This window comes from Arthroderma uncinatum (genome assembly GCF_011692745.1).
Source record: "Arthroderma uncinatum strain CBS 119779 chromosome Unknown scaffold1, whole genome shotgun sequence".
Taxonomy (NCBI): Eukaryota; Fungi; Ascomycota; class Eurotiomycetes; order Onygenales; family Arthrodermataceae; genus Arthroderma; species Arthroderma uncinatum.
Genome location: NW_022983863.1, coordinates 3,372,804 through 3,386,212, shown reverse-complemented (window position 1 = coordinate 3,386,212; position 13,409 = coordinate 3,372,804). Strand labels below are relative to the sequence as shown.

The following is a 13,409-nucleotide window of genomic DNA, read 5'->3' as shown; positions in this document are numbered from 1 at the left end:
TTTTAACGCCTGTTTCAGCTGTAGCTGGCATCTCCGCGATGGCAAGATACATGGCCGTATGAGGAACATAAATAGGAGCTCAATATCGTGTATTTAGATGATCAGTGCTTGATAGATTGAAATCTCATAGATTGCTCCAGACCCACCTGACCAATCAAATCAATCAAATATCTCGTATCTCAGACATTTGGCTGTCTATTATTTGGAGGCATAGGTTGGATGACTAAGCGATATTTTGTACCTGACATTTTTTTTTCTGATGCATCTGAAGGAGTTCAAGCTGCATTTTTTATTGCTACGAGAAGAAATCAGCGAAACCATTTTGCAATATGCTCATAGAGCATTCACTTAGTCGGCAATAATCTATTGCATGACGGACCAGACATGCGACCGCCGCGCAACCCTGATCTCACTCTTTTATCTGCTCGAGGACCTCCATGATCTGTCCCAGATCGTGTCATGAGCATTTGCCCACGCCCACGAAGGATACTCCCGGGCCATAGCCTATTCCAAGCCCGGAGGCATGCGATCCCTCACCCGTTGACGCCATGTCGTCTCTCTTCCGGAATATCTCAACAAACGTTCCACGGTTCACCACATAACGATACACATCGACCGAGCAACAGATCGAACCGCCTACCATGTCCTGTGCCGCGAGGATTACGCAAGGATCCATCCGAATGGATAAAATACTTAGAAAAATACATTCCCAGGCAGAATTTGGATAAGGACTCTCCAGCGCGCGGTGCGACTGAGCAGAAGATTGATCAAGAAGATTGTGATGCGATACTGGAGCTTTTATATCAAGCAAGGGCACAACAGAATTTTGACCTCCTCACTATTCTTGGGTTCAAATTTGGCAGGTGGCAGGACTTTCATGCTATAATTAACAAGCTCTTGGATTTCGCAGACGCTGTCCGACCAATATCCAAGCGAGGCCGACTACCTTCGAATATCCATTGGGGTAATCTGGGCTCGTTTGATGGCTTATCTGGCGAAAAATTGGAATCGATCAAACCTACGGATATTCATTATCACAACGATGGCATGCCAATTTCGTCGTTTGACAGTTATTCGGAGGAACCGGTAATGCACAACCAATTGGGAGAAGCGGGTACGAGAATCGGGGCAATGGATGAGCTCTGGCAGAGTTTAGGCGTCTTCGTCCTTGAGGCAGCGGATGAACCAACGAAGGAGGGTTCCGCGCTCATGTCACATTTTTACCGTGTCGTGGCTCGCCTCCATCACCTTGACATGATCCCTCCGGAAATATACAAGTACACGCCCAAACTGGACCCTACCCTGCCCAACCGCCCCCCTGGGGTGCATCTTCTTTCCTATCCCATAATGAGTGTTTTGTCGGATGCGACTTGGGAGGCGACCGCTGCAGAAGATGCTATGGCCGACCCGGACAATTCGCCTTATGTAGCGCCTTTAAGATACAGGTCAAAGCAGCTAGGTTTTGGTGTCTGGCTTGAATTCATTCTTTGGTGCTGTGTTGAAGGGGGCTACGCTGCAGGAGCTGCCTGGATTCTGCAGAAATCGCGCAATCGTTCGAGGTCATGGAGTGTCCAGAGCTGGGCCAGGCTTTATCAAGCCAAAGGATCAATTGATCCACTTAAAATGGACCGTTATGATACTTGGGCACAATGTGGCGTGTTGTCGAATGAACCGTTTGCTGGCCCATCGAATCGTCCATTCCAGGGAATGGGACTGCGGACAATTACAAGTGAAGTGATTGTTGCCGCTATGGACGGACTCGTTAATTCACTTGGAGTAGGAGTTGGTGCTCGAGGAGATTCGCCTTCGTTCGTTTGGGAGCGTCTGGGTTTGTTGCGAGCTATATTGAGCAAGAACAAGATATACCTTCGTCAAGCAGACATCACATACTTGATTGTTCGAATTCTCGAGACAGGAGCCATTGTCCCAGAAACCAAACCTCAGTCGCTTGAACTTCTACTCAATCTCGCCCCATATATTCCACCCACAGATCAACCGACAGAGTCCTCTAGTCCTCATTTCAAAGGTTTATATCAACAAGAGTACGACCCAGAATATTCCGGCCTTGTATTGGGGTTATACCAATACGCGCTAAATATATACGCGTCAAGCGGCCATGTGTCGGGAACTATTGATGTGTTTGAAAGATTATTGGGAGCTGTCGATCCGGAGAAGGTGTTCGAAATACGTAATTCAGTTCTCGATCACAAATATCTTATCAAGGCGCACCCGGTTCGGCAAACGGAGCAAAATCGCTCTCGAAACATGAAACCTGCCAGTGGATCTCAAAATCTCCAGTTGTCAGCGTTATCCTGGACATTACTTTTGGATACTCTGACCTCTTCTCGTTTGTATCGACTTGCAAATTGGTTGACGAGCTCGTATGAAGAAGCTTTGAGGTCTTCTACATCCCGTTCGCGTGAAGGTGTTCTTATCGCAGATCCTCTGATTCGACTTGCAACTGCAACAAAAAACCGCGAGCTGTTTTATAATGTTGTCCAGGGGCTTACACCTCCCCTAGAGAATCAAACTTTGATCTCCTTGTTGAATTGGAGAATTGGAGAACTTGACTGGAAAGATACTGCTGAATTACTCTGTTATCTTCGAGATAGGAAAAACTCACAATGGGATGTCACCAATATCATGTCCCTTGGGGCGACGATATTTCGACTAGAGTGTCAGCCACTGGGGGAGTGTCAGTCCGAACTTGATCCCACTTTTGAAGAAAGCCAGGATGAGACTTTGGACCTAGCCAAGAAGTTGTTGACGGATGTCCTAAATGGAAAGTTTAACCAGCATTACAGTTATTCCACAGACCTGCACACTTCTGAAGCAACGCTGAATCAGGTACACCATTTCTTCAGCTCCATCCCTGGCTGCTTGTCCGATATCTGCCATGAGGTTAAACTGCAATGGGGCAGGCCCATTGAACCCAGTTACCGTATACCTTCCAGCGCATTCAACCGATTTCTTAGTGCCGTGGTTGATACACAGGGCTCGCTAGCCGGAAAGCGGTTATGGGATGAATTTTGCATCGAGCCAGTAACAACCATGGCCAAACGGATCAGAACTAAGAAGAACATGCTAGTTCAGACATCCCGTAAACGCATCCAACAAGCCGATATGATTAAACCATCATTCAAAGCAAAATCTACCCATCATAAAAAGACACCATTAGTTTCACCAGACCTGACGACGGTCCGCATTATCGCCCAAGCTGCTCTTGAGGAACAAAAATGCTTCTGGCAGCGTGGCCCTCAGCCTACCTACCCCAATGTCAACTCACTCACACCTGAAACGTACACAGCTGAAAGCGTTGACCGCATCCTAAGCTGGAGTGCCGAAATGTTTGAGCGTCTCCGTCTTGGAGATCGAGAAATCAACAGGGAACTTGACGGATACCCTCTGCGAAAATCCATGCCTACTCTTGCCCTTACCACTGCCGATGCTAATTAAACGACTCAACCTGCTGACAAAAACCCTTGATCATTAACATATAACCTTCTCATGCCATTTGTCTCGGCGCATTAGTGTATTAAAATCATACTCATATATAGCGAATACCCCTGTATTAATAGATAGACATAATATTTCAAGCACTTGTATATCAAATTCTTGCGTAAACAAGGAAACGCCTCGGCCGTAACGGCCTTAACGGTATATTTCTATCTAGACTAGAGCTAAATATTGCTTTCAACTTGCGGTGTGACTAGGCCGTACCCAAAAAGTATCCTGATACGGAGTATCTATGCTAGAAGATTCCACCGCTGTTGGTACGTAATAGCCCGTTTAGCTCATATAAAAGCTGCTTTCGCAACAAAGAAAATATCAACAGCGATGCACTAACACTCAGGTCAACCATAATTCAACCACATCTCAACTCTATACAGGACAAAATCGACGCCAACAGTTTAATAGCAACTCTAATACGGAGTAGATACCACACATATGGCTAAAGTCCACGCCGCCAACTTCTAGCTCAGGTAGTCCAAACTAGCATCGCAGAATAATTTGTCTATCCGGCCACTCTAAGAAGTCTTTGTCTATCTACCACTTCATATTTCCAAGAGCAAGGCCGCTCTCAAGCAGGCTGCTCGGTGCTACAAAACTGAACCCACCAAAAGGATCATCAGGAGCCTGGACACCCCCCATCTCGCCATCGACAAATCCCTCACCATCGACGTCCGTCTCATCCATGGCGTTTGCAGACGGCCCAGACTTAGTCGTTACGACAGGGCTGAGGGGCAATGAAGTGAAATCATGAGAGAAATTCTCAGCAAGAGCGGGGTCTGTTACGACAGGTTTGATCGGAGGCTCCACGGCACGCTTTTCCAGGGCTTTCCAGTCGATTTTCCTGAAGAATCGATGGGATTTGATGGTGCGTATGTCCTTGGACGTATAGTATCCTAGACGCTTCTGCGGTTCTTTACGGAGCAAGCGTGTGAGGAGATCTTTTGCATCGGGGCCCAGGAAATATGGTAGTACGAGTTTCTGCTTCAAGATCCTTTCCTGGATTTTGGCGTGATTGTTGCCCTTGAATGGAGGCGAGCCGGTGAGAAGGTCAAATCCCAAAGCGCCCAGTGACCACCAATCGCAAGCTTTGCCATAAGGCTTGCCCATGATTACCTCGGGAGCCATATACTCTATAGTTCCCAAGGAGGAATTGCACCGCTCATCGTCGTCGACAGCAACCTTGCTGAGGCCGAAATCCGTGAGCAGGAGGTGGCCGTCGGCATCCAAAAGGCAGTTCTCGGGCTTTAGGTCACGATAGATGACGCCGACATTGCAGTGCAGATGTTCCAGGGCGAGAACCATCTCCGCCATATAGAAGGAGGCCGTTTCCTCAGAGAACATGCGCTCGATCGCGAGATGGGTGAACAGCTCGCCTCCCTGCGCGTACTCCAGGATTAAATATAGCTTCTCATGGTCCTGGAATGCGTAAAACAGCTTGACAACAAACGGATGCCGGTTAACGCTTTCTAGGATCGCCCTCTCCGTTTTGGTCTGTTCCACTAGCCTCTTATGCACAGTAAGGGAAGCCTTACGGAACTGCTTTTGTGCATACAAGGCCCCGTTCATCTTCTGCTTGACGAGCAAAACTGTCCCGAATGTTCCCTTCCCAAGACACGTCAATGACTCAAAATCAGCGGCTGACATCTTCCTGTTGAGTACTGCTTTTTTCGCTTCATTGCTTGCAGGCTTGGGCCCTTCGCTGTTGAGATCTAGACTAACGAAGTCGTTCCCTAGAGGAACCTCATAGGTTGTCAAGATCTCGGTCTGGTCGCTTTCGGAAATTACGCTGCCGCAACTTGACGTTTCTGAACCTTTCTTGCTAGCCTCTGAGCCCGATGGTCGAGCAGAGCCAACGGCCAATGCGTCCAACTGGAGGCTAAGCGCGCTAATACCGTGGGATGAAGGAGGTCTAGACTCGAAGTTGTTTTTAAACGCACCAACAGGGCGAAGCCGGGGAGAGATGGAAGAACGTCCATCCTTGAAATAAGCAGGAGGTGTCTCACAGCCGGGTTGGGGGGCGTGCACGACGGGAAGCCTGGCATCCACATTCTTGGCCGGTTTCTTCTTCTTTTGTTTCTTTTTCTTCGCTTCATTTACGCCTCCACGGTTGGGATTCGGCTTGATAGGGGTCACATTGCCTGGAACCATACGGAAACTGCTTGTGGCAGCAGCCTGTTCACTGATCACTGTTGTCCATGATTTGGCAATGTCCGCTTCATCGGCTTCTTCTGGCTCTGGCGTTTGCGGCATAAACACGTCAGATACGACAAATTCCTCCTGAGGTTGCCATCGTGGCGAACCCCTCTTGCTCTCTGCTCGGTGGACAGAAAGCAGGTCGCTCTCTAGGACCGGATTCGCCATGTAGCCCAGTGGTGGAGTGGGTTTTGTCGTGGGATAATTCCTACTCTTGACACGGCGTACGAGGGGCGCGGGTCAGCGGCACTAGATGCCCGCGGGGAGGGAAGTGGCTTTCGATAACTGGAGTCACTGCACGGGGGAGTCAGCGTCACTCTAGCAGGATGATATCAGATATCACCGTGATATCTCTTACCTGTTTGACTCCGGGCCTAACGAATGGCCCTTTTCTTCTTTCTTTTCTTCAAGTATTCGCAAATGTATTGTTGTTCCCTTTGCTAATCTTCAAGTTTACCGTCCGCCCTTTTTCAGGACGGACCATTCACCGGTAGCCAAACCACCCTATCCACCTCTGTGCCTAGAATGTCAAGTCGTGGAGAGATTGCGGGAACAGTGCAGTTGTTATCACCCAAGGCTGAGGCAGGGAAAGCGGCAACGAATACTAGGCCGGAGCCAGGTACAAAGGAATCGATATAAAGCGAGTTTGTTGATAAGCCCATAGATGAGATCGTATATATGATAAAAGCGGTTAAAAATGCAGCTCTTGACAGTTCAATTCGTCGCTGGTTCTTCTCGTTGAAAGACTTCTTGTCCGTCTGTCGAACTTGACGTCAAGAACCAAAAGATCGCTAATCAACAAAAAAAAGACCGCTTAGGTAATCGGGCCGCATGCAACGAATCGGCGGCTTCTGATTGGCTAGTTTGATCACAAGTGACGGAGAAACTATGTTCCGGATATATGATCACATGATATAGCTATATATACAAAAAAGGCACATAGAAAAGAGCATTCGATGTTTGATAGATGATGCTTCACAGCGGCGGATGGGAGACGCCGAAGAAGCTAGCTGTGCGTGTTATCTCCAGGCCGGAATACGCTACAAAGGCCATGGCGCTGGGCTTCTCGACTCTGACCGTCACCTCCTCTATCTCAAACTGGGTGATCACAACCTTGGCCGCATGTGTAGCCAGCGCTTCCACCGTTTCGTATGAAGTTGTGTCAATGCTCTAAAGTTGGTATCAGCATCAAATAAAAGTCATTAATATAGGAGGTGAAGAGCATACCTCTGCCACCGCCGAGACCATCGCCTGATACTGTTTCGGTATCATACGAGATAGCCAATCTCCCTTGCCAGATCCATCCCGAAAGGTCAACGCAAGCTCGACGATTTGCTTGTCCTTCCGCTCATAGGCATTCACCCCGACGATACAAGCACATCGTATCCCTTCGACTCTAACAGTCAAGTCGTAGTCCATAGACACATGTTCTTTAAACCGTCTTTCCCTCGTGACAAGTGAACAATGTAATCCACGTTCCGCCCGTAATATGGCCTTGGGGAGATGAAGATCAACCGTTATCTCTTCTTTCTTCTCCACGAACCAGCTATCCTTAAAGATAGGGTCATCCTTGTCGCGTCCTATGGGGCCGATCTCTGCCCATAGCACTTTATATGCAGCATCGCTGATTGTTCGGGTAATGTCGACTATATCCTTGCTGTAGGAAGGTCGTTTCGTTGGGTCCTCTGCGTTCTCGTCTACCACGGCCTCTCTATTGCTGGATATTATTGCAGATTCGATAGATCGGTAGAGGGTGCCGTAGTTGAGGGTGCTGCCGACTGTATCGCTGTCTGCGGCCAGGGCGATGAGGGAGGCGGGGTATGAGATGCGCACGGAAAAGCTGGCTGGTTGCGGTTTGTTGGTTTGTTTCCAGGCGTTTGTTCGGAGATAGATGGGCACTGGGAGCTGGACGTTGCGCAATTGGATATAGTCGCATGGTGATTTGTCCATGGCTTCTGATATTGGATGCTGCTCAGAGGAGTGGTGGGATGTTGTAGTAAACCTGGATAGTGGGGTGTCAAGTTTATCGATTCAAAAGCTGTCTCGAGCTATCATGCTTCAATTTTTTTACTCCCCTATAATTAGAGGTCAGCTTGATGACAGAGTGTTAGGTACTACATTCACGCAGCTCGATGGTTATACAAGAGTCTCCAAGATAGGCTCAGCTCAACGTTGTACAACCTAATCATAAATGTTCAAGTTAACTAATAAAGTAAGCACAGCTCATGTTTTAAATACATAAATAACTACTAAAGTCCATCTCATGAAGCCCTCCGAATTTTACGATAACGTTCTCAGAAACTAAAGCTCATAAGAAATTCGTTTCGTGGCCCTTCAGAGGCCATACGTCATATTGGTTCCCCCCCGCCGACCACATAGAAGAGAAAAAGGAAATATCATTGCAACAGCAAATAGTGGAAAAAAGGGGACAACAGATCAGGACAATACATGGCCGTCAGCTGGGAGGATAGGAATAGAAAAGTTGAGAAATGATCATCATCGTCATGACAGTGTTTGGGCAGACGGATAGGATGGAGAAATGAAGAAAAGGTTGAGCTTATTCAGTACATCAGATATCCTCCCAGGGCTACGAGATTGAGAAAAGATAAAAATAACTCACGCTGTGCAAGCTATACTGAAACAGGGCAAGGAAGAATGAAAATGTGTTACCGACAAGATAGATCCGAAAAGCTGCTGAATTGCTGCAAGGTACGAGAGCGGTGGTATCCGTCTAGTTAACAGGTGTAAAATGTTGCGCGATTTTTTGGATTAGGGGGTTTCGTTAAGTAGATAGAGATATGAGAGTCGGTTCTGGCTGGCTGACTGGCGGAAGCTGGTTTGGTTGAAAAGAAAAGCTCGTTTTCATCGGACATGGTGAACGTCACGTCGGTGGCAGATTCTTACTCTTTTCTTTGGCTCTTCAAAAGGAGTAATAAGCATCAGGATCGGACGGAGGACTGGGTGATACGGTCTCTCTTTCTCTTTTCTCTGATGCCAAAACAAGGAGTTCAAGGTAAGGCGGGATAGGGGAAAGAAGGGGAACGCTAGATTGGAGGTAAATAGAGAGAATAGTCTACCAGTATCCGCCCCGGCGGTCATAGCCGCCTCCATATTCTCCACGGGGAGGACTGCGTGGTCGCCCCCCGAATGGAGCACCACGCGGCATGTACGGATCGTCGTAGTGACGAGGGGGACCGCCGCCGCCGCGCATCTCATACGGGTCATCGTATGGTCGGCGAGGTGGTGGGTAGTCATCTACGCGCGCACGAGGGGGTGAGCGGCGGCCGTAGCCATCACGCTCATAGTAGTCACGGCGCCCGTGAGGGGAGCGCTCACGGTAGTGGCCACGGGGGCTGTAGCCTCTGGGTGGACCGCGTCTATCATAGTCCTCGGCTGGCGGGTATGGAGGGCCGCCACGACGAGGAGGGGAACGGGAGCGGTATGGATCCCTGGGAACACGGTCCTCCATGGGTGGTTGGATCTAGAAGAAATGAAGTTGAGCTGTGAATCCATGTCATCTTATCCGGGGAGGGTGGTGAATTCCTACGTCCGCAGTGCAGGTCACTCGGGAACCTTTGAAGTCGGTGCCATCCAATTTCTCAACGGCGGTCCGGAGGTCGTTGCCATTCTCGAATTCAACGAATCTTTTTCAGGTCATGGTTGGTTAGTTCTCCACGAGGTAGAAGGAGGATCGGTCGAAAAAGGGGAGGATGCGAACCCTTTCCCGTCACGGTCACGGGTTTCAGAATAGACGACGTCAAGTCCTGACTGGCGGGCGAAATCCTTGAGATCCTAAAAAGAGAGTATGATGCGTGAGTCCTAGTGTCCTGGAAACGAAGTTGTGTGTGTGTATATATTTCCCTTCCCATGTCCGTGAACTCCAGTGAGCGAACAGGTTGCGAAGCCAGACCTGAACACCTCTCCAGATTGGAATGATGGGTGGATCAACCGAAAGGGGGATTTTCCAACCAAGCTCGACTAGAATTAGGGACTCTTATAAGGGTGGAATGAAAGGGCGAGGAGGGAAATGGTAATCTCAATCTCCACACGGTCCAGGGGAGAGCGGGAGCGGGCATAAGCTAACCTGCCAACTGGTCTCTGGCAATCCAGTTATCTGCATACGGTATATGGTTCGTCGTGGACGAGGAGCAGCAGACCGTTCGGGAGGCCCAGGGAATGGCTCTCTACGCCGTGGCCCACGCGCAAATTGTACCGTGAGCCTTTCACCTTTGAAGTCGGTACCATCTAAAATACATTAGATGGGTAGTGGTTTTAAGTCATGGTATGGAACCAAACTTATTTCATCACGGAACGGAAACAGATATGTCACGTACGGAAAGCTGAAGGACAGAAGGAAGAACGGATTCCAGTATTAGCAAGGCGTCGCATGGTTTAGTAGAAGACTCAAGAAAAAAAAAAGAAACAACAAAGGAAAAGGATCCAGTAAAGTAAACGCGACCACGGAGGTGTCCTCACCAGGAACGACATCTTTTGCATCCATAGCATCCTCGTATTCGATAAAGCCAAAGCCTTGCATCAGCTTGATCTCAGTTATCTTTCCGGTACCGTGGGAGCCGAAATGCTCTTCGATGTCCTGTTTATTGACTGGAAGGAAAAAACCCAGGCAGAAAAGGATGCCCTTTGAGTCAGCTGTAAAGGCCACGAACGATCCGGAACGGGACAAGGAGGTAGTTTTTAAGGCGGAGCCAGGAAGGTGGACATAGACATGGACATGGACATGGACGTGGACGTGGATAATGGGGGAATAGAGCAGAGCATAGCATAGCGTGGCACGTAGCATATCATAGCATGGTATGTGGCATGGCAAGGCACTGCATGACCCTTTCCTTCATCCCCATAGCTTCATGTTGTTTTTGGCCTTTTTCCTCTCCTGGAGAGGAGCGATCCAGACACGCGGACAGAGAGACGAGCAGGCAAGGGACTCCTGGAGTCTGGTCTGCGCTAGAGTCTGCCTATCCAATACCATTATCCAGTACAAGATGGGGTGACGGTGGTGACGGTGATGAGATGTAGTAAGACCAGCAGCATACCATTACGGGGCAGATTCCCGAGATAGAGACGGGTGGAGGATACTTCGCTCATGGTGAAGCGCGACGCGGGTTCCCGTAGATAGGATCAGGAGGTGGGAGGCCTTGGACTGCGGGCTGAAGACTCCTGGTGATGGTGATGGCGAGGGCGAGGGAGGTGGTTGTGGTGGTGATGGAGATGGTGATGGAGGTGGATGGAGGAAAGTGGCAGGAGAAGCGAGGGGAGCGAAGATTTGCTCGAGCGTTCAGCCATTCACGTGGCTTTCCCCAACTCCACCGACTATTTACACCGTGCTTATGGCTTACAGAGTACGAGTACATGATGAGTACATAAAGGAGACAAGACGATGAGACGATGATGAGACGATAAGAAGGTTGTGACGATGACGACGCTTTTGGCTCTATTCTGTACATGTCTGGATGAACGCTGGTATCCTTTTATATAAATCGCAATATTGATAAATATCAGTTAACCCTTAAGTGATGGAATACTTGGGTCCCTCGCCTCCCTGGGGAGTCTGCCAGTTAATATCCTGCGTAGGAACCTTGATATCGCACGTCTTGCAGTGGATACAGCTATAATCAACCGTTAGCATCGGAATCACCAGACTAAAGAGACAGACTTACTTCTGCGCATTGATCTGGAACCGCACGCCATGCGGCTTCTCCTTGTCCTCAATATACTCGTACACGCCAGCAGGGCAGAACCGATTCTCCACCCCCTGCCACTTCGGCCATGCCTCGGCCGTGTGTTTCTCCCAGTCGGCAACCTGGAGATGAACGGGCTGGTCCTCTTCGTGGTTCGTCCCCGTCCGGCTCACGCTGGTGAGTATATCGAAGCTAACGACGCCGTCGGGCTTGGGGTATTCGATCTTCTTGCACTCGCTGGCGGGCTTGGTGGCTGCCGAGTCTGTGCCGTGGTGCTTGAGCGTCCATGGGACGCGGCCGCGAAGGATATAAGCTTCCAACCCACTGTACATGATACCGCCGTAGATTCCCAGCGGTGTGTTGAATGATGGGCGCATGTTACGGACTTCCTTGAGTTCAGACCAGATGGTTGAAGAGCGTAGAGCGTCTTCGTACTCGTATAGGAAGATGGTGCCGTCGGACGAACCGCCCGAGAGAGCAGAGTAAGTTGCCTTTGCGGCGAGCATGCCGGATAACATGGATGTATGTGTTCCCTTGATCTTGGGCACGTTCATGAACCCTGCGCTGTCGCCGATGAGGGCACCGCCGGGAAAGGCGCATTTGGGGATAGACTGGAAGCCACCCTCGATGAGTGCGCGGCCAGCATAGGCGAGACAGTTACCTCCCTCTAGAACGTTGCGGAAGAGAGGGTGCTGTTTTAGCTTCTGGAACTCGTTGTAAGGTGATAGCCAGGGGTTAGGATAGTCGAGTCCCACGGTTAAGCCGATAGAGACCATGTTTTCGCCAAAATGGTACATGAAGGCGCCGCCGTATGTGTCCATTGGCAAGGGGTAGCCCATCGAATGCACCGTCTCGCCCTTGCGGAACTTCTCAGGTTGGATCTCCCATACTTCTTTGATGCCGATACCGTACGTCTGCGGCTGGCAGTCACGGCGTAGGTCGAACTTCTTCATCACCCGCTTGGTCAGGGAGCCGTGGCATCCCTCCCCGAGCAGAGTGACGCGAGCATGGAACTCCATCCCCCGCTCAAACGACTCCTTCGGCTTACCGTTCCGCCCGATGCCCACGTCGTTGGTTGCAACGCCCTTGACGGATCCGTCGGTGTTGTAGAGTACTTCACTCGCAGCGAAACCGGGGTATACCTCTACGCCTAGCTCCTCTGCCCGCTCCCCGAGCCATTTACACAGCTGGCTGAGCGAGATGATGTAGTTCCCATGGTTGTTCATCTGTGGAGGCGCGGGGATGGGGATGGCGTATTTCTCGGTCAGAAAACGCATCTTGTCCGACGTCACGGGCGTGGTGTGCTCGAAGCGGTTCGGGTTATCCTCCGACAGCCAGTCCGGCAGCAGCTCATTGATGGCCGTGGGCTGTAGTACGTTTCCAGACACGATGTGGTCTCCGATCTCACCTGCTTTCTCGAGCAGCAGGACGCGGAAGTCTTCGTTTCCAGCATCGTTGGCCAACTTCTTCAACTGGATGGCAGCGCATAGACCGGCGGGACCTTGACCATCATCAGCATTCAGCATACCACATCACATCAATTATGCCTCAAACTCACCTCCGCCAACGATGCAGACGTCCACCTCGTCGGACTCTCGCTGGATATCCTCCGGCTTGAACCTGGGCTCGTCCTCCTCCGCCTGCCTCCTGGCCGATACGTGCGAGAACGCTCTGCTCTGGCCGGCCAGCCCCGTCTGTCCGGCGATGCCTCTCTGCACCGCCCTCCTCTTCGAGGCCGCCGCACGAGTCGAGTACTGCAACCTAGCCGCCGTGGTGCTTGGTATCCTACCCGGTATCCTGGCGGCCCTCCATGCGGGGGAAGACGAGCATGCCTCTCTGCGCGCGAACGCAAAGGGCAGCACCGCGGACCTGGACGCCATTGACGATACTCCGTGCTGTCTCTAAACAGTGATAGATAGAGGGTCGATGGTAGAATGGATGGGTGGTCGGCCTGATGCTCCGGTTCGAGAGAGAGGTAGGCATAATGTTCCGACCAGAAGCTAGGGA

The 13,409-nt window shown here is 50.3% G+C and overlaps 4 protein-coding genes across 4 annotated transcripts; 1 reads left to right on the top strand and 3 right to left on the bottom strand.

Moving 5' to 3' along the window:
• Positions 1 to 459: 459 nt before the first annotated feature.
• GIQ15_01029 (uncharacterized protein) lies at positions 460 to 3,456 on the top strand (the record flags this gene model as incomplete). Its single annotated transcript, XM_033548446.1, has 1 exon — positions 460 to 3,456. The coding sequence occupies one exon, from the start codon at positions 460 to 462 to the stop codon at positions 3,454 to 3,456; it is 2,997 nt and encodes a 998-aa protein (XP_033409397.1).
• Positions 3,457 to 4,047: 591 nt separating this feature from the next.
• GIQ15_01028 (uncharacterized protein) lies at positions 4,048 to 5,874 on the bottom strand (the record flags this gene model as incomplete). Its single annotated transcript, XM_033548445.1, has 1 exon — positions 4,048 to 5,874. The coding sequence occupies one exon, from the start codon at positions 5,872 to 5,874 to the stop codon at positions 4,048 to 4,050; it is 1,827 nt and encodes a 608-aa protein (XP_033409396.1).
• Positions 5,875 to 6,681: 807 nt separating this feature from the next.
• Positions 6,682 to 7,656, bottom strand: GIQ15_01027 (uncharacterized protein; the record flags this gene model as incomplete). Its single annotated transcript, XM_033548444.1, has 2 exons — positions 6,682 to 6,876; positions 6,934 to 7,656. 2 exons carry the CDS (start codon positions 7,654 to 7,656, stop codon positions 6,682 to 6,684), a joined length of 918 nt encoding a protein of 305 aa, XP_033409395.1.
• Positions 7,657 to 8,779: 1,123 nt separating this feature from the next.
• Positions 8,780 to 13,282, bottom strand: GIQ15_01026 (uncharacterized protein; the record flags this gene model as incomplete). Its single annotated transcript, XM_033548443.1, has 9 exons — positions 8,780 to 9,187; positions 9,254 to 9,350; positions 9,425 to 9,498; positions 9,829 to 9,951; positions 10,166 to 10,356; positions 10,823 to 11,034; positions 11,247 to 11,330; positions 11,382 to 12,903; positions 12,961 to 13,282. 9 exons carry the CDS (start codon positions 13,280 to 13,282, stop codon positions 8,780 to 8,782), a joined length of 3,033 nt encoding a protein of 1,010 aa, XP_033409394.1.
• Positions 13,283 to 13,409: the final 127 nt, after the last annotated feature.